The sequence below is a fragment of the Aulonocara stuartgranti genome, assembly GCF_965226115.1.
Source record: "Aulonocara stuartgranti genome assembly, chromosome: 15".
NCBI lineage: Eukaryota > Metazoa > Chordata > Actinopteri > Cichliformes > Cichlidae > Aulonocara > Aulonocara stuartgranti.
This window is the reverse complement of record NC_138951.1, coordinates 34,416,598-34,437,999: the sequence shown is the minus strand read 5'-3', so window position 1 is coordinate 34,437,999 and position 21,402 is coordinate 34,416,598. Positions and strand designations below refer to the sequence as shown.

General features: G+C 39.9%; 1 protein-coding gene across 2 annotated transcripts in view; it reads right to left on the bottom strand.

The window, feature by feature from the left end:
- Positions 1-21,402, bottom strand: part of ube2j1 (ubiquitin-conjugating enzyme E2, J1) — a 42,642-nt gene that overhangs the window by 9,921 nt on the left and 11,319 nt on the right. For both annotated transcript variants that reach the window (XM_082504775.1, XM_082504776.1), the window contains 3 exons: positions 17,962-18,067; positions 11,451-11,580; positions 10,780-10,899 (listed from right to left, as the gene is read on the bottom strand). In XM_082504775.1, coding sequence (XP_082360901.1) covers positions 10,780-10,899; positions 11,451-11,580; positions 17,962-18,067 — 356 coding nt within the window. The remainder of the gene's footprint in view (positions 1-10,779; positions 10,900-11,450; positions 11,581-17,961; positions 18,068-21,402) is intronic.

Here is a 21,402-nt window from a genome sequence, read left to right as displayed (position 1 = left end):
CATCAATACAACTGTTATAGCCCATATTTTAATAATATGTATGCATTAAGTCCATAGTAACTACATTAATTGCAAAAAAGTGCAATAAACTACAAAAAAATTGAAAATCATTTTTGTTTTTTTACATTGTGGCGGGGCGTGGCCTGCGGTGCCGTGCAGAGGAGGCGGACGCACCTGCACGGCATCCGCAATCACGCCCCGCCGAATTAAATATTGTACTGGGTCCTGTGGTTGGGTTGTTGGTGTTATGTTGAGCTGGAAGCGGGAGAGCTGCAGCTCTGAGTGCGAATGTACAGCAACCGTGTAGGGATTAATAAAAGCATCAAAATGCCACTGGGTCTGCCGTGGTCGTTTACAGTGGTGCCGAAACCCAGGACGGGAGGCACGGCAGATCCAGGAGTGGGCCAGCAGAGGGAGGACCTGGCGAGAATGGTGGCCGAGCTGGCGGCCACGCAGCAGGAGCAGGCGGCGGTGTGGCGCCGCAGGCGGGAAGAGCTGCAGGACCAGACCGAACGCCACCTGCAGAGGATGGAGAATCTGGCGGCGCTGATCCGGTCCTGCCCGACACCACCGCCACCCCCACCGGCGCTCCCCAATGGCGCTGGAGTGGAGGAGATCCAGTCCGTGCAGGCGCCCGTGCCGGCCCCCAGGTTGCGACCAACTAGCACGCAGCCTGCCACAGCGCCTGTCCCCACACCTCGCGTGGGAGCCGCAGGGGCTCTGCAGGGCCCGGTGCCCGTTCCTGCGCCTCGGAAGAAGGCGGCGGAGCCGGCAGCGGTGGAGGCGGCGCCCGAGGAGCCGCTCCAGCCGGGAGAGACAACAGTGGAGGCGGCGCCCGAGGAGCTGCTCCAGCCGGTAGAGGCAGCGCCGGAGGCGCAGCGAGGGGAGCTGCTCCAGCCGGCAGCGGTGGAGGTGCAGCGTGAGCTGCTCCCACCTGGAGGGGCGGAGAAGCCGCGGGATAAGTCGGTGGTGCACGTGCTAAGGGAGTCCGCGCCACCGAAGCCCGAGGTTAGCGGGGTGAGCAGAGCGGCCTCACCTCCACCAGAGGCCGGTGCCTGCCGGACATCTGCCCAGCCGCCTGCGAGCTGGGGCGCACGACCGTACCAACAGCGCCGCGTCCACCTGCCACGCGGCCGACCTCCGGACCAGCTTCGCCGACGCTGCTGGGTTCGCAGGCGGCCACCTGAACTCACAACTCCCCGTCGCTTGGCCAGGGCCCGGGGGCGCCGACGGTCCGGGCTGATCCCCTCTCCCGCTCGCGGTGGGGGGAGTACGTTCGGCCGGATGGTTCCCCGGCCTCAGTCGGGCGATGGGGGTATGTGGCGGGGCGTGGCCTGCGGTGCCGTGCAGAGGAGGCGGACGCACCTGCACGGCATCCGCAATCACGCCCCGCCGAATTAAATATTGTACTGGGTCCTGTGGTTGGGTTGTTGGTGTTATGTTGAGCTGGAAGCGGGAGAGCTGCAGCTCTGAGTGCGAATGTACAGCAACCGTGTAGGGATTAATAAAAGCATCAAAATGCCACTGGGTCTGCCGTGGTCGTTTACATACATATATTTCTACTTGGAGAAATTTAAGAGGTTTGTCCCTCAAAACTTTAAATGCAAAAAATAGTTTACAACAACAGGAAATTTATTTTGAGTGTCTTCATAGTTTTATTTTGGAGATAAAGCAATTTTTATATAGTGCAGGAAAAACAAAAAAACAATCCTATGATTCAAATTTGCAAAGAAAACAGCAGGTGCATCAAAATAAACTATTTCCAGCAGTGCAATATGAGTTCTAAGCATCCCAGCAACTATTCAGAAAAGTCAAACATGACTTATAAAAACACCAGTATAGGTTTTTAAGGCCTACAAGTAAAAAAAACTACATGTTCCGCGAAGATGACGTCACTTCCGGTTTCTGGCAGGAAATGGCGGACATGCGATAGTTCGAGCTGACGTCTATTTCAATGTGGGAAGTGTTACGAACAGCTGATCAGATGGCAAAGCTGTTTCTGGAATATTATGTTTTTGTTCCTGCAAGCGCTTTTTATGCAATTTTTGCAAAGCTTTATGTGGAAGGAAACCGTGACCAAGGACAAGCTGATGGCATAAGATGTAAGTACAACTCCTCCGGTTTCATATGCAAAAAAAAATTATTGCGCTAGCTTAGCGGTTCCGGTTCTACAGGGATTTAAAAATAGTTACACAAAACAGAGCGTGCTGCTCTGACCGGTGTTCTGGGAATTTCTCCTACCCCGTAAACCGTCCTACCCGTAGTTCCTGAGCATGTGCGCGCATGCGCACAACACAAAAAGGGAAGCTAAGCGCATCCGGCTGTGATTTCACGCTACTCCATTGTCATATTTGCAGGAGAATAGGTAAGTAGTAAGTATTAGTACTTTTTATTGACGTTGATACTTGATTTTTTAAGCCTTTGTGATTGTTTGTCAATATTAAAGTGAAGTCGCTATCTGCTTTCTGCACAAAACTGTCGAATTTGCAGATTCGGTGAAGTCTGCTGTCAAGTTACCGGACACGTGGTATTTGCACAACACTTTTGAGTCCGCAGCTTCGGTGTTTTAAGGCTGTTTCGGTAATTTCGTTATTTAATAAGTTAAATTATTTGCATTGTCAACTGCACATATTGAAGCTCATAAGAAAATGTTTACTGACATTCGTAGATATGGAGAAGAAGTGGGAAGAGATTTACGCGTTCATTTCTGCGGGCTCCTACCCTTCAGGATATGACAAGGCTCAGAGGCAAAACCTCAGAAGATATGCCTCAAAATTCAAACAAAAGGGTCAGTAATTTACTGTTAATACTAACAACTCATATATGTGGTTAAATTAATTTCTAAATATATATTGTTTTACTGCAGATGGAGAACTCTTTGTTGGAACCAGAAGAGTAGTAAAAACCATGGATGATGCCAGGAAGATATTTCATGAGTTTCATTCATCTCCAATTGGAGGACACACTGGCACACACAAAACGCTAAATGCAGTGTGTTCCAGATTTTACTGGTTTGGTATGACAGTTGACATTAAAACATGGGTATGTATTAACTGTTTGTACTGTTGTTAAATAGTGTTTAAAATAAGCACATTTTTTGATATCAGTTAAAAATATAAATAAATATGGTTAATTAGTGATATTACAGTAATAACCCGTAGGCCTGGCAGAGATTTGAAGACACGCACACAAACTATTGTTGCTAAATAGTTTGTTCGTTAGAGAATATGTCATTAAGTGTTTTTGTTTTTTACAAATGAGAATGTTGAACATTTACGTGAACTCCATAAATATTTTTACCATAAAGATTCAGGAATGTGACCAGTGTCAAAAAGTTGGGAAACCACTGACTGCTGTGCAACCGTTGCAGTGTATTCAGGTAAATATTATGCCCCGTTTACCCATCAAACTATGCTTGTAGCTCATATTCATAAAGGCAGGAGGGTTTGCCAACTAATTTTAACCATCAATGTTAATGTGTACATTATACAAATTGTTATTCAAATTATTAATTTGTCCTTGATAGGTGTCTGAAGTGTGGGAACTTATTGGTATAGATCTTACTGGACCTCTTCCTAAAACTTCAAGCGGCTTCCAGTATATACTTACTGCAACTGACTACTTTTCAAAATGGGTTGAAGCTTTCCCATTAAAAACGAAATCTGCATCTGAGGTAGCCCAGCACTTGTGCTCCATTATATATAGACATGGCTGCCCCAAAAGGATTTTGTCAGACCAAGGCAGAGAGTTTGTGAATGAAGTAAGTGTTAAATAATTTTCAGTTACATTTTTTAACTTTACTTCACTGGGGTCAAAGATTTTTTCTTGTGTGCTTGTATAAGCAGTATAACCTTGTCCTTATCTGTTGAAGCTCAACTCTGATCTTTGCAAGTTATTGCAAATTGAAAGAAGTGTCACAGCAGCATACCATCCACAGACGAATGGTCTAGATGAAAAGACCAATGACAACATAAAAAGGTATGCCTAATTTTTATCTATCAGTTTTTAATAACATTACTTATGTTATTCAAACTTAATTGTTACTTAATAATTTATTAATTTCTTTACTTCTAATTAAACTTTGTCTTACTTACTGTGTTTACATATTTCTATGCCTGCATTTAGAGCCCTCCGAAAACTGGTGAATGACCAGCAGAATAACTGGGATCTGTATCTAGAGCCCACCCTGTTTTCACTTCGGTCAAAAGTACACACCACAACAAAATACACACCTTTTTTTCTGATGTATGGAAGAGAGGCAGTATTTCCATCAGAAGTGCCTGTTCAAGTGCCGGTGAGTGTTTGTCAAATTCTTTCTATGTTAGAACTAAGAATTGAAACCATTTAAGAAAAAAACCCAGTAATGTCTTTATGAATATGATATCATCTTGTTTTAATTGCTAATATCTACAAAATTTTAGATTTCCAACATCATTCTGCCAGACGACAAAAGGTACAGTGACTATGTACAGTCTGAAAGTGAAGCACAACATGCAGTTAAAGAAACTGCACAAGAAAACATTGCGAAGTCACAAGACAAGCAAAAGGTTGCATATGCCAAGCGGGCCCTGAAAAAGTACAAAAATGTTGTGTACAATGTAGGGGATCAAATTCTGCTTCTAAATATGAGGAAACGTGGGCGAAAAGGAGGAAGACTTGAACCGGATTTTTCAGGTCCCTACACAATTGATGACTTCAGTGGAAAATGTGTTAGACTGAAAAACGCTGAGGGAAATACTTTAAAAAGTCTATACAGTATTGACCACATTAAACCCTATAGAACAAGCCACCCTGTCCAAGTCTCAACTCCAGCTGAACCTGTTGAGAGTAGCCCATCTTCTGAGATGTGGCCTTGCAGTCCTCAGCATCAACATGAAGCGCTGCAAAATAACAGATCCTCTGTCATTCAGTTTGCACCAAAAATAGCTCAGGTAAAATCAGTCCAAGCACCAGAAGAGCTTGTACCAGTGACCCCCCAGAAACCCAGCACGCAAGAAAAAGGTGGCATAGCTAAAAAATCTCATTCTGACCGGTTGGTCAATTGTTGCCTGTTTGGCTAGTCAGATGGATAGAATGTTTTATTTTTTTCTCCCCTCTTGCTAATTTTGACCTGTTGGTCCAATTTTGGCTAATTTCTGATTTACATAAAGCTACTCCCCTCTGGCATGTTTATGTTGTTGGCCCGTTGGCCCTTGTCTGCTTGTGGCCCGTTGGCCATAGACCGTGATTTTCAAATGGCAATTGTTATTACTAAAGAAACTTATCATATTTTGTTTTTTAGTGAAGTGGCTTTGGGCTGCAAAAGACACCGGGCGTGTGGAGGCAGTCGTTGGGCCATACAAATTGTATGACTCTTCTTTTCACACACTGGAGGATAGTGGGTGGCTTTCTGATGAGGTAAGTGAAATAATCATTTTTGGTCCTAGTGGTGGTCTGTAAAAATAATCTTCTTTTAATCCAAACAGGTCATTGATGCATACCTGCACTGCCTCATTAAGAAACAAAAGGCAAGTAAGAACGTATGCCAGTTATTTCACAAAGGTATTTTATAAAATTTTGTAATCATTAAAAAAAAAAAAATAATAATAATAATCTTGCATTTTTTCAGAAACCCGTGTATCAGTTGTCTTGCGTTGTTGCAACCTCTCTGTTTTCTGGGAAGTTTAAATGTGTCAGCAAGGTAATGTAGATGTTATATTGGTTATATAGTGTATGTTATGTAAATAAATCTAAACCTTTATAAACTTAAAAATATTCCACAGATGTTGTTTCCGGCTGAGGACATTTGGTTGTGCCCACTGGATACTTGTGGTACATGTTCACACCTCATGTGTTTTTTCTCTATTTTGTTTTACTGTTCTTTTTAGCAGCATATTCTTATTTTGAAAGTGTTTACAATTGATTATGTTTACTTAAGTGAGTGTAATACACATATTCTACTAAATACAATTTTTATTTTAGGTTGTCAAAATCTCCTCACAATCTGTACTGCTGTTAGACCCTCTTGGAAATGAAGGTTGTTATGAAAGGAAAGTTATGCGTAACTGGAGGTATTCATCATTCATTAATTATCTGTTTTAGGTTGTTTGGTTTGTGGGGGGTTTTTTCTTTTTATTTAGAGCAAAATGCTGGCTACATTTTAAAAACTTGTTTTGTTTTTATTAGGAATTTTCTGAAGATGAAAGGAAAGGAAGAGTCCCGAGTGGATTGGAAAATGGAGACTCTGCCACACAACAAGCAGATGGACTCCAGCAGTTGTGGAGTTTTAGTGTTGAAGGTATTTAATAAGCAATTGTATTTAATGTATTAAACTAGAATTAAGTTAATCAATTGCAATTACTGTAACATATTTTACAGTTTGCCGAACACTACCTTCTGAGTGGAGAGGTTACTAGGGTGCTGTCCACTCCAGAAGCCATTGGGCTGCACCGCACTGAAATTGCTTGCGAACTGCTAGAACATCAAAGTAAGTTGAGTCATGTGCTTTTGTATTGCAATAGCACTTTCAGTTTTGTTTAAAACTGTTAGGTTTAATGTCAGTGTGTTTCTAGGTAATGCTGATGACTACTGTGTGGTTTGTTCCATGCTGGAAGCCGATCAAGACTCCAGTATGATTGAAATGGTAAAACAAATAAACCACAAATGCAATATACAGTGGCTTGCAATAGTATTCGGCCCCCTTGAACTTTTCCACATTTTGTCACATTACAGCCACAAACACAAATCAATTTTAATTGGAATTCCACGTGAAAGACCAATACAAAGTGGTGTACACGTGAGAAGTGGAACAACAATCATACATGATTCCAAACAATTTTTACAAATGAATAACTGAAAAGTGGGGTAATTATTCATCCCCCTGAGTCAATACTTTGTAGAATCACCTTTATCTGCAATTACAGCTGCCAGTCTTTTAGGGTCTGTCTCTACCAGCTAGAGACTGGTAGAGACATTGGTCTTTCATGTGGAATTCCAATAAAATTGATTCATGTTTGTGAATGCAATCTGACAAAATGTGGAAAAGTTCACGGGGGCCGAATACTTTTGCAAGCCACTGTAGTAATTATTTTCTCATCAAATTCATAATGTTGGTTAACACACTTACACCCCCCCCCCCCCTTCTCCCTCTTCAGGTGCAGTGCGAGTTTTGTTCCAGATGGGCACATTTTGGATGTGCTCAATATGAGAGCAGCCTGGTCAAGTACCTGTGCGACAAATGTGCATAATTTGTACACTGTTTCTTTTTCAGTTCTTTCTCCCTGTGTTCTGTTGATCTATAAACGTCAAATATATGTATCTGTAAATATATTCAGTAAATATATACTGTAACTATAATGGAGTGAGTTCATTGTCAAAGTTTATATAGTCAGGTGTTCCAATCACTTCAGTGGTGACAGCTGTATAACTTAAGCACCTTGGCATGCAGACTGCTTCTACAAACAAGTGCCAAACCATGCTACCTTTGTTATTATAAAGTAGAAGCATACTCTGACAGGAAGAATTACGTGCCAAAACATGCTACCTTTGTTAATAAGAGCAAGAAGCATAATTCTGACGGGAAGAATTACGTGCCAAAACATGCTACCGTTGTTATTATAAAGTAGACGCATACTCTGACGGGAAGAATTACGTGCCAAAACATGCTACCTATGTGAATGTGACCTACAAGCACACTTTAATGGGTAAAAAAAGTGTCAAACCGAACTGGCTTTATGAATATCAGCTACAAACATACTCTGATGGGCAAAGTTAAGTGGCAAACCGTCATACCTACTTAAATTTGTGCTGGAATTATTGTTTGGCAGCAGAAATGTGCATAAATTACATACAGTAGGACATTTTGCCAAAGTAGGGCAGTTTGTCATATGGCAGCGTAAAATTATCCTACGGGTAGGACGTTTTGCCAAAGTAGGATGGTTTGTCAGAACACCGGCTTTAAAGGGTTAACAATAACAATGTATTGAATAATGACTTTAAAAAATAATATAAAATAGTGTGAGAAATACTGATAACAGTGCAAATGTTTGCAATATAAGAAATAAATGAAAAATGTAAACATCTATGTTTAGTGAACTTTGCAGTGTTGCTCTGTGGTGCAGCTACGACACCGTAGCAAAGTTTACACACTGTGTCTACTTGATCCACGTCTGACTCCGCGAACCCATAATGTTTCCAAACCACTGAAGTTTTTTTTTACCTCTTTTCAACCAACGGCAGTCACTCTCCTCTCCAAATAACTTCTGCTTAGCTTTCTGAGCTTCCCTCGGGTCCTCTTAATTGACGTGTGTTCGAAACAAGAGGTGCGCTCGTTTTGCCACACGGAGCAGCGCGAGAGTAAAGCACGAGGGAGGTGCTAATAATCGGCTCAGTCACTTTTAATGATCGTTGAAAGCCCAGATCGTAATCGTGATTAAAATTCGATTAATTGAGCAGCCCTACTGTGTAATACATTATTATAAATTAAAATGTTATTAGGGAAAAAAAAAATCAGACAAAAGGTTTTCAGGAAATGTTATTAAATACTCAGTTTCTCTGCTATATATCATAAAAAGATCTAGAAGTGTGATTAAAGTGGAGAGTGGGTTCTTCTACATTTTGATAAAAGCCAATTGAGTCTAATAATAGAATAAATGTTTTTAGCATCTACATGAATGTTAAAATCACCAACAGTAATTATTTTATCTGAGACGAGCACTAAATCAGATAACAAGTCTGAGAAATCAGACAGAAACTGTGTAAGGCCCAGGTGGACGATAGATGATCACAAATAAAACTGGTTTTCAACAGGCCTTCAAATATATTAAAACTCTGAGTCTGATTAATAAGCTGGAGTGCCGCCACACCGCCTCAGCCTGTGCTTCGAAGATTCGGAAAATTAGTATAACTCGTGGTTCATTTAAACTAACATAATCCTCCTCGTCTAACCAGGTTTCTGTAAAGCAGAAAAAAATCAATTTGCTATTAAATTTTTAATTAATGTACTAATTAATGGCCTGTTTAATAATCCACATTTTTGCTTCGGTCTTTGCTTGAGTCGTGGATACCATGTTGTTCTTTTTTTGTGATTTTTTTTTATGTTTAAATAGTTTTTTTGCATTTTTTTGTCTGGATGCATTGATGATGATCATTTATCATCATCATCAGCAGCATAGAGGCAGTGTGGAATGCCAGCCTGTCTGATTCTGCAGTTTTAACCCCCCCCCCCCTCCCCAATTCTAGCAGCAGATGGTGAGTACTATTTTTGATATGTCCCTCCTTAGTTTATCCTAACGCAGCAGCACTGATCTAAGTTGACCCTCCACAGTACTCCTTCACACTCAGTCTCTGTGCTTCTGTGGGTAGCAGCTGGCACCAAAATCAATCCTCTTAGGCAACAAAGCTCACCCATATCACAACTTATGAAGAGAAGCCATGGTATCACAGGCTTTAAGCTACCATGACACATCTTCTACAATGTTAAACACGAGTGTCTAAAATGACACACTGGATGGACAGTACAGTGACACAGTGATTAGCACTATAACCTCACAGCAAGAAGTGTTTGAATGGGTTGAAGTTCACTATCTGGCCACGGGCCTTTTCTCAGAGACATGCAGTTAATGGGGAGAATCTAAATTACCTATAGGTGTGAATGTGCGTGCGCTGTCTTTCTGTGTTGGTCTTGACACAGACTGGTGATCTATTCAGGGTAGTACCCTGCCTCTCACCTTATAACAGCTGGGACAGCCCCTCCACAATGGATAAGTGGAATATGGATGAATTGCATGGCTAGATTACGTGAAAAACATGAATTATAACCTGACAGCTTTATGTGATGTTTTACGTAAATGTTAAAAATGGACTGGACTAAATACAAAAGTTGTTCTTGCAAACATTTGACAATACTTTTAATTATGAAACATGAGAATACATTTTAGCCGAAACTGAATTTTAAACTGACATTTTTTTTTTCAACTATACGATACTACTACTCTATATCAAATGTTTATATATATTATATTATTCTATATGTGATATGACATACTGGGAGAGATGGCACTGTTTTGTGCTGATGCCACAACCTGTGCTAATAGTGCAAATTATAGACAAAATGTATTTATTAAAACTATGACTTAAAATTTTGTACTTCCTTGGATAAACAACTGCTCCAGAACACACATGAAAGTTAGCAAATGAATGTAATGCAAAAAATAAATTAAAATGTGGTACTTGGAGCCAGTTTTATGCCGAAAATCTACTTTGTTATGTGTTCAATATAAGTTACAATGGAGTTTTACTCAGGTTAAAAGAATGATACCCTCTGTACAATCCCTATGGTAAATTGTTGTTTCACCTTCAAAGACTCCCAGTCATGGCAGTTTTTGGAATCACCTGCCAACAGTTATGGAAGATTGTGGGATCATAATGTAAAGCAATTTAAAGGGTGAAAAAGTCTTCAAAGGGAGTAAGACACTGGACACTGGTTAAACAAATCTCTTCATTTGGGCAGAGTGGGGCTGAAACTCATGTGAAGAAAACAAATCATCATTGTTTTATTTTTAGCAAGCACATGTCTGTGCTTGTCTGGTGGGAGGAATTAACAACAGGGAGAAGAGACAATTCAGAGGACTCAACTCTGTAAACATCTGGTTTCCTAGCCGACTTTATGCATGTATCATGCATGCAGAATAAAATAAAACAAAACCACTGGGATGGATAACTCTGTAGGTGGCGAGCTGGCTGCAGGTTATGTGCTGTCTTGTGTAAAACAAGAGTGGTAAAAAAAAAAAAGATACCTACCTGTTCGGCCTGGTCTTTTTCAGCTTCTTGGCTTGCAGAGGAGGGTCCCTGGGTGTGGGTTGAAGGTTCACTTTCTCCTCCTTCATTCTCACTAGATTCTCTGGATAAACTGGACTCTGCCTGCATAAACACAGTCAATTTATGTAATCTACACCATGCCTTGCGTTTTGTAATGGGGCCAGACCTCAAATCTATATATTCATCCTACATTCTTCCAGTAGCGGATTTTTAAAGGTCAAGCTGCTCATATTTAATTTTAATTCTCATCCTGCATAGTTCTCAAACAAAAGAAATGTAAAAATAAGGGGCATGCCTATTGCGCTACTGCAAAACATTGGTGAGAACTATCTTAATAGGTATTTGCTAAATTATGCACTGACTTTATAATCTTTGTAGTGGGATTATGTTAGCTTCCATTCCAATGTTCAATAATGAACGGTTAACACAATGAACAGTGCTTTTGGCCCATCTGCTCTGTGGTTCTAATAAATAAAGGCTCTGGATATAATCTGTGGAGTTCCAGTATTCTCAATATAATTATGGAAAGTTGTGATACGAGTTAAACAATTATTATCAAAATCAGCTTTGTTATGAATTGTCATGCACAGAGAAAATATAAAACAAAAGAACTATGAATTTAACCCGCCTCATGTAACAGCCAGAGTTTGTACCTTAAAGTTGATTTGCTGAGCCAGTTCTTTAGCCGTATGGTCTTCAGCACCAGGGTTGCTATTGGGGGTTAGATCCAGGAGGGCAGAGCGCATGGTACAGCCACAGGTCTCACAGCAGAAGTCCTGGGACCTGTCAGAGAACAGGTGGCATGTGGTGATGTCATCTTGCCACAAGGACTTGTTTGAGTTTCACACTTGGAACCTTCTAGATAATGATCGTGAATAAAATTGAATTCACTCCATGACTGATCAACCTACTACAGCAGGAACTCAAAACGGTACTCTCTATGGGACCTACATGCCGATACACATGCCCTATGAAATCAAGGTATGCTCCTAATGAGATCACGGGTGGTGTCCTGGGCGATCTCCTCCCAGATCTGGACCAGGGCATAACTGAGCTCCTGGATGGTCTCAGGTACAACGCGGCAACTTCAGATGGACAACAAAATAATGTCCCAGAGGTGTTCTGTTTGATTTAGGTCACACAAGCATGGGGAAGAGTGAATAGTATCAATTCCTGGAATAACCATTTTTGCCAAGTGAGGCTGGGGATTGAATCCTCTGGATAAACCCAGGACCCATCCAAGGATTTCATCCCGATACCAGCAGCAGTCAGGGCGCTGTTGTCTAGCCTGTGGAAGTCTGTGACCACTGACTCACCACTGTATGGGTCATGGTAGTTAGGGGCAGCTCAGCACGCCTCAAATCAGACAGTTACTAGAACATTGTCTGCTCAACCATTTCCAATTTGCATAAAAATGTTTGGCTCAAAGTTTGGACATATATAATGCATGTTGGGAAAGTTTAGCTTCATAGATAATTTAAGATGTATCTTGTTTTTGGAAAAATGGCCCACTTTTAAACAATTTTTTTACCTATTGAAATCACATTGCAATGTTAAACATGAATATATAAAAAATAAAGGCCTGAAATTTTCACTGGTGTTTCTTACCACCAAAATGAATCAGGTGTGTAATTTTCGATAGATGCATTAAAAATTGTCTCAATATTGGCTCGTAAACATATGAAAAGAAGCCCAATGCTCCTGCTGGACTATCTGAGGACACACTAATATAAGAAAAGGCAAAAAACCCCAAAACAACTGGCAGCAATTTCTAAATAAACAAAGTTCACAATATTGCAAGATAAAACATGTAGAATCATTTTTACCATGAAATTCCTAGTCACACAAATTAAGAAAATGGCATTTAACTTTCAAGCTGGCTGTAGCAAATATGACAAGTTGTACCACAAAAACAAAAATAGTTTAAAACCTGAGTCACTACATCTGAAATCACTAAAGTTTTAGAACATTTTCTGTTAAACCATCTTCAATTTGCCTAAAATTGTTGTCATCCAAGGTTTGGATATAAAGGGTGGGCCATTTATATGGATACACCGTAATAAAATGGGAATGGTTGGCAATACGTTGAAACCAAGCACACCATTGTTTTTCTTGTGACATTACCAATAAGTTTGATGTGTCACATGGCCCTCTTCCTATTGAAAAAACAAAATTTTGTATCCAAGATGGCCGACTTCTAAATGGCCACCATGGTCACCACCCATCTTGAGGAGCTTGCCCCCTCACATATACTAATGTGCCACAAACAGGACTTTAATTTCACCAACCATTTCCATTTTATTACGGTGTATCCATATAAATGGCCCACCCTGTATAATGGCTGCTATAAAATGTTCAAGCTTCAAATATCAAATACTTACTCATATTTTTTTCTTACATAGTTTACCAATACACAGCTATTTTTGATGTTTCTCTCCCATATTATAGATTCGTCCATTTTGACTAAAACTTTAGGCTGAGATATTCATGTTCAAATCTAGTGCTAGAAATTCAAACAGGCTTGAACCAAAGAACCAAAGAGTCCAGAACAGGATTAAAAATGTTATTCCATTTAAAAAAATAAATAAATAAAATCCCTGTCAAAACTTTATTGGAAGAATAAAATTTACATTCAACTTTACAAAAAACAAAATCCCATGGCAGCCTCAAATCTCTGAACACAGAACAATCAACTCAAAAAACTAAATAGCTCAATTACTCCCAACTCATGTTGGTTATACACAGAACAAGCATTAAGCTGAGACATACTTTTATTAGACAGCCAACCTATTAAGAAACACCAATGCTTTTGTAATTCTTCAGCGCTTCAAATTTCTGACCGTGAAGCTTCCCCAACTTTACGGTCACATTAAATTTAAGAACTTCAAATTTCTCCAGAATTTCAGCCCTGACCGTTGAGTTTCTTAAGAACTTTCAAATAAAAGTGACTACATTATCAGCTTTTTACAGCTAAGGGGGGACAAACACAACAACAACAACAAAATCTGCCACTGACATCCCAAAAAGAAAAGTAAAAAACTGCCCCACAAAAAATACAACAAAAGGCAGAATTATGTTGGTGAATCTTGAGATGAATATGAGCAAAAAGCTGTGTATAGTTATACAGCCAGTGAGCAGCGTTTGGTACAAAGACATAGATCCAGATTTGTTGGATGATGGTCAGAGAACTTGCTGTTCTCAACATGAACAAAGCAAGAAAAACCAGAACCCTCACAGCAGCATATGCAGTGTGGCTCTTTGATGTATGTGCCAAAGAAAAATGTAACACCATGTGGTGCTTCGCCCATTCGGTACCAATTACAGTATACAGTTCTAAAGACTTTTACATTGAGCTGCCCATACTTTTTAGGGCTGTGTATCAATTCCCATCATCCCATACAAACAGACAAAACTCTGCTTCAAACATCAGTACCGGGATTACACTGTGACTGCAAGTGTGTTTGTAACAGTGACTTTCTATATCGTGTTGACTGCCACAGTGTGTATCGTCAGCTGTAATTTTTTTTTTTAACATTGACATGCCCCTGTTAAGAGCTTAGAATACTGTGTGCACCTTTAGGCCAACATCTCAGCCCTGACAGCAAGGTTTGGTGTGATATTACTAGGAACACGATCAACAGAGACGCTTAATGCAGTGGAAAAAACATGAGCAGTACAGAAAAAGATGTTTCAGTGGATTTCATTGGATTGTGTTAGAATAGCTAATCATCCCTAGAAGCAACTAATGGCCTCATATTACAGCTGTGAAGTTGTGGAATGACTCATGCTCTCAGGAACAGCACATTATCACTGTAAAGCTCCTCAAGCAAAAGGTGGCATAGATAAATTTGGATACATTATGTATTAAATGATCCAAATCAGAGTCTTCCTCTGGAAAAAAGTGGTAATTAGATTCTATTCAAGTCAAGTTTAGACGTACAAAGAAAAAGCTTGGCTTATTCGGCATGAGGAATTTTGCACAGCATGTCGAATGTTCTTTTTTGGCCTCCAGTCTTCGCATAACTGGACTATGACATGGTAAATGGGAAGCCTGTGTCTCCAAAAGCAGGGACCACATAGGCACAGTGGTTGGTTGATAGTTTTTCACAAAAACTACAGTTGGAACCCTTTCAGACATAAATCAAGAACACATATGTCGGCTCACAGAGCTGGAAGAGCTTATTTGTAAATTCCAAGACATATACTGAAAGAATAGCAGCAGTTACGTCTGCTACTGGCTTACAAGCGTTGTTTGTCTGTTTGTCAGCAAACAAGTGTTCACAGTTTTCAAGATATAATTTTCTTATTTTTCATTCAATTCAGTTTTACTTATTTAGCACCAGACTGCAACAGTTGCCTCAAGGTGCTTTATATTGCAAGGCGAAGACCCTGCAATAATAAAGAGAAAACAGAAAAAACAACAACAATCAAATGATCCCGTATGAGCAAGCGCTTTGGCCACAGGGGGAAGGAAAAAATTCTTTTTAACAGGAAGAAACCTCCAGCAGAACCAGGCTCAGGGAGGGGCGGCCATCTGCAATGACCGGTTGGGATTAAGGGGCGGAAGACAGGATAAAGACATTCTCTGGTAGTGAGCCACATATTAATAATAAGTAATAATTAAATGCAGAGAGGTGTATAAAAAAAACAGTGAGTGAAAAAAGGTTACTGAAGAAGAAACACTCCGTGCAGAGACAGTCCAGTCATCTGATAGGTGAGTCACAGCCCTGTTTAGCCTCCCAGCTCGATCAGTTCTTAAAAATGGTTCCCATCCTCTATGGGGTGAATTTCAGCGTCTTTCCTTGGACAGAGGTTTCTAGTTCCAAGATGCAGGACAAAGCGTTATAAAAACACCTTTGTCCCTGTTGTTGTCACCGAACTCAATAAGAATGGTTTTGATTTGATTCATTTGATTTAATTACAAAAAATGTGCATTTGTCAGGTTTTATTAGGTGTGTGTGTTTTGTGAAGGGATGCCAAATGCTATTATTTTTCTGTAAAGCAGATTTCCCTATGGGTATAAATAAAGTAACCTTAACCTTGGGTCACCTGATCCAGCCCTAACTATATGCTGTAGCAAAAAGGAAAGTTTGAAGCCTAATCTTAAAAGTAGAGATAGTGTCTGGGGTGATATGGTACTATAAGGTCTTTAAGATAAGATGGGGCCTGATTATTTAAGACCTTGTATGTGAGGAGCAGGATTTTTAGTTTTAACAGAGGATTTAACAGGGAGCCAATATAGAATAAATATGCTCTCTCTTGCTAGTCCCTGTCAGTACTCGCTGCAGTATTTTGGATTAACTGAAAGCTTTTCAGGGAGTTTTTATGGCGTTATTTTTGTGCCACTATTCTGAGCGCACGTAAGAAAATTTTGAGCGCACGTAAAAAAAGTTTGCAGGTGCAAGTGTTGCATTTTAAGGAGAAATTTATTTTGAGCGAAGAAAAGCTAAATTTGAGTGAACAAAATTCATTGCTGCGTGCAAAAAATTTATTTCAGTGTTTGCTATTATCCACACACACACACACACACACACACACACACAACAGCAGCCCCTCTCGCTCAGTTTTTGCATTTGCGCTCGCTCGCAATGTGTTGCTCACGCTCTCAACATTTCTGCCCGTGCGCGTTCAACTCTTTCTGTACACCGTTATAGTTGTGCCACAAAACCAGCCAATCATAGACTTGGATGCAAATCTGATTGGCTGTTTTGGTCTCCAATCAAATCGAAATGACGAAATGCAATATCCCAGAATCCCTTTCGTCCAAAATTCAAACGAGGCAGTAGCGGAGGAACAGCATGTTTTAACAAAAACATCATAAAACAAAGTTTTAGTATAGCTCTTGCCCTTCAGGAGGAATTACACTCTCTGAGTGCTCTTGTTTATTCTTTGATACTTCTTTCACAGCAGCACTGTCCAGCACTACTTTCAAGAAAATACTGGCAGAGGAGTTAGTACTGTGAACTCAAGTTGACAGAACAAGAAAATGAAAGGATCCATCTTGATTCTTTAAACTATAAATAAGATGTTTAATGATGCCATTCCTCTACTGTTCTTGTACTTGACTTTAACCAATGGTTTGTAACTTGTTCTAAATCCTCTGCATTTACATTCATAAAGGCATCTCTTGACTTAAGACTTTAACAATGGCATCCCTACGTAGAAGTGTTCATTATTTCATTAGATGTCAAAGGGTTTTTCTGTCTTATGTTATCAGTGACTAAAGTGCAAATCTGAGCTGCTGCTGACTTGTACCCAGATGCCATCTTTATTAGGTATTTGCAATAGATTGGTTTTTGTTCATTATGTTTGCAGAGATGCCAGTATCTGAACAGGGACTAAATCCAGCAAACATTATGTTAATAACTAGCTGGTTGAAGTTTAAGGTTTAAGTTTCCTTACTATTTTTCAAACTGTCCTTACATGCAGACTGTCTTTTCACAAAGTGTCTAAAGATCAGATGTTGTCATTTCTGAATATGTAATCAAAATGAGTGTAAATGTGAAGTACTTAAATAGTAATATTTTACATTTTCATTTAATAAATGAACATTTTAGTGCTGCCTCAGCCACTGCGCGTGTGTGTGTGTGTGTGTGTGTGTGTGTGTGTGTTGGGAAGGGGTGGAGGTGCCATCATGGAGACAAGCAGCCTTGTATTCATCACACAGTGTGTTTTCCTATCCATTTCATCTCCATGAACTAATGAAATAACCGGATGATCAAAAACTCATCTCATCTGCTAATAGAAGAGCAATTTTAGCTTGAACTTTACCATCGCTGGCTTTGTACCATTTTCTCTGAGGAAAACACAGTGTGATATGAAAATTGAGTGTCTGCTCACGCGTCCTCTGGAGACTGGCAGCACACAGCAACGATGAACTTGTCACCTTTCAATACCAGGACTGGCCTGGAAATGTTCTTTTCAGATTGTGATAGACCAGTAATTAGCAATGAGGCATGTCGACTCGAGCTCAGGTGCTTCTATTACATGTTTGAACGGACTTGGCTGTTTGAATATTTTATGAGGATCATATCCACTTCCTGCTTGCCTGCTACTTGAGGTTGTAACATTATTTCATACAAGAAGATGCAATATGCCATACTCACCTTATTACCATTCTCAACTGGAAAGACTGAAAAGATTTTTGTATCTACTAAATCTTACTTTTTGGCAAGGGCTCTTCTCTCTTCAGGAGTATAATCGAGAGATCCAATGGCACCCTCTCCTTTTGTTGGCATGAATCCAATTATAGCTATGAGGGCAGTGCGAACTGGAAGAAAAAGAGAGAGAGAGAGTGTGTAAACAATGAGGAGAAAATAGCAAGTGAATGAAAAACACAACGTAAGGTCGGGGGGCGGGTCCATTCCACTGCAGGACAACCTGCATGTGGCGAATAAAGCTGATTGAGTATTGACTATTGATATTCATTGTTAGCCTCACTTGGCCATGACAACCTGTTAATTGTCCAGTTTATGTTTATTCTCTGAACTGTCTGTTCTTTAAATACATCTTGCTTGTAAATGTAGATTTGGTAAAAAAATTATCATTCATATCAGCAGCAATAACATCGGGTTGTGTCAGTCAGAGTTCACTATAATTATATTGAAACAGTGTGTGACTTTGGCAAAAACTATGTTGTTTTCTCTGGTCCTCTGCCCAGTCGGACCTGGAGTGATGCATTTCGTCCTCAAATTGCTGGCTGTCTGAGTGGTGTCCAAAAAAATCACGTGGGCTTTTTAGATAATTGGGAAACTTTCTGGGGAAAACCTGATCTTATTAGGAGAGACGACATCCATCCCACTTTGGATGGAGCAGCTCCCATTTCTAGACATCTGGTGAAATTTATTAAACCCCCCAAAATGTGACTGAGACTTGGGACCAGTCTTACACACCTCTCTGCTACTTCTCTCTTCCTGTAATCCCCCCAAAACCCCTTCTTTTTAGCGGCTATCTGCTCGCAGACCACCAAAAAAAACAAAAGAAAAATCATCAAAAATACAATTTAAAATAAATTAAAAAAAAAAAAAATCAAAGTAAGAACAATATAGTATCCACAACTGCACCAGAGTAAAGCTGTTAAATATGGATTGTTAAACATTAGGTCTCTCTTTTCTATGTTCCTATTCGTAAACGGCGATGATCTATTGCTCCATCGATCAATAGAGAAATAGATAGAAATAGAGAGAAATTTCAATTAAGTGACTGAAAAAGACACTAGGACGAAGACAAGAAGAAGCAGCAAATTTTAACAGCAGCCAGTCTATTGAAATAAGTCACTTTGGTGCAAACTGTCATACTTCAGTTCTGATGACCTGCTATCTCTAACTGTGTGTATAACCTATGACCAAAGTTTGTGAAAATAGCTGGGCTATAAACAATACACACAATACACTTCAGCTTACATTTTAAAAAATAAACAGTATTAAGTACAGACAGACCAGAAAACAGCTTGAGGAAAAACATTTGTCAAGATATTCATGAGTAACGATACCATATCTAAATAAATCAGCCTATGTAAAAAATACAAATTTAAATATTTCCCAAAGAGACATCAGAGGGAATGTTTAATTATCTGAAGCATGCTTTATTAAATATGCAGGCATATCATATGAACTAAAGCAGCCACCAAGAGTAGTGAGCATAAACCTGGAACCCTACAGTTGGCCTGTCTGTGACAATCGGAAGCACTGTTCAATTATCAAGTCAGGCCTCCTGTGGTCATTGCAAACAGGATCAGACACAACTTAGAGCCAACACTTTAAAAACCCAGCAGGGGAAGTCAAATCTCTGAGGCATAGCTGGCCATGTGACCTACAGTTTGTTGGTAAAAAGAAGTTAGGAGCAACCTTTGTCTTTGATTTAATTCTGTTATTGATTTGAAACTCTTCTTACTTAAGAGAGGGAGGCAGTAGAGAGAAATGCTTTGAGGAAGATGCAGCATCTCCCACTGAGTTTCCACTGATTAAAGTTCCATGCTGAGAAGTAACATGAAAGCAGAACTCAGCAAACGGACCAAACGCCAGTTACAAACTAATGAGGAGTTCTTGGTAGTAATAAATTATTCATTTTTACTCTCGAGGTGTATAAAAATACTCTTATATCAAGACCCTCAGCACAAGTTCATCTATCAACACCAGCACCCAAAGTGCAATACTGTTTAGGCCAGAAGCAGATTACTGGAGTGAGCTTTGTCATTTATATTAGAAAACAAATGTTTCACATACAAAGTTCATGCAGTACTGAAAAAGATCTCTTTGCATTTAACATACTGACTTTGGCAAGCAAGCAATCTAAGGACACTAAATGCAAGTCTAAAAAGTTTTAATTTTAGTTTTCTTAGAGGAAAGCACCGAGTGCACAGATCTCAAACTCAGGGGGAGAGAGTTCCAGAGTCTGGGGGCCAAAAGTCTACTTTAGTTTTCAACTCTAAAATAACAGGCCGAGCTAGAGCAGGAACAGACAATGTAAATGTTGATGGAGAAATAGTAATTCTTCTATTATCAATTTTTCTATCAAGACAGAAAATTTTCACCTTTATTTGAAGAGATTGGGGTGGCAGGTGGAGCAGGAGTAACAATATTACTAATGGCATCAAATAACACCTGAGGATTACCTCTGCTCTTTGTAACCAGATGTGAGAAATAGGCACTCTCGCATCTCTAACTGAACGGTTGAAAGAAAGATCCTTTATTAGACCATGTGCTCAGCTTATCGACAAGAACGCTTTAAGCAGCGAATGGTTTCATTTATGCGAAGGGAGAATTTGGAAACGAGCTAATTTCAGTAAGACAGTAATTATTAAAAAGATTTGTTGTAAGATCATAAGGGGATAAGAACTTAAAAGAATCAGAGAATTTCTCAGCAGTAGAGGAATTTAAGGTGTGAGTGCTGACCACACGGCAAGCAGGAGAAAGACAAGTTAAAAATAATACAGTGATGATCAGAAGTAAAAATGTCCCCAGAACAAATAGAATCAATATTTAAACCCAAAGTAAAAACTAGGTCCAGTTTGTGTCCTTTGGTATGTGTGGGACTAGACACAAACTGAGTGAAATGAAAAGAATCCATGATGCCAGTAAAGCTTCTGGCAAAGAGGTCAGAGTTGTCGTCTACGTTAATGTTAAAATCTCCAACTATAAGGAGTCTGGGCAGCTTTATAGTGGAGGATAATAAGTCACTGAATGCCTTTAAAAATGGACGATACACCACAGGACAATAAAAAAAAAAAAAAAAAAAAGGTCTTATACCTGACTCTAATCAGCTGTAGTTCAAACGAAGAAAAATGTCTAACTTTTGCTGAATGACAGGGGAACTGGTGGTAAACGCTGACACAGGAGAATGAGGTATCTTGACCCGTCAGTGAAGATCGGATAGATAAGAGCAGCAGTCAATATGCCACCGACACACACAAAAACTACACCGCACTACACCACATCAGGACAAACTGCAGCCGCCAGCAGCAAAACCAAACACATGTATCATCATAAGGGCCTCTGACAGTGGACTCGTCTCTGTGCTTGTCCTCCTAGACCTCAGTGCAGCATTAGATACTGTAGACCAGGGGTGTCAAACTCCAGGCCTCGAGGGCCGGTGTCCTGCAGGTTC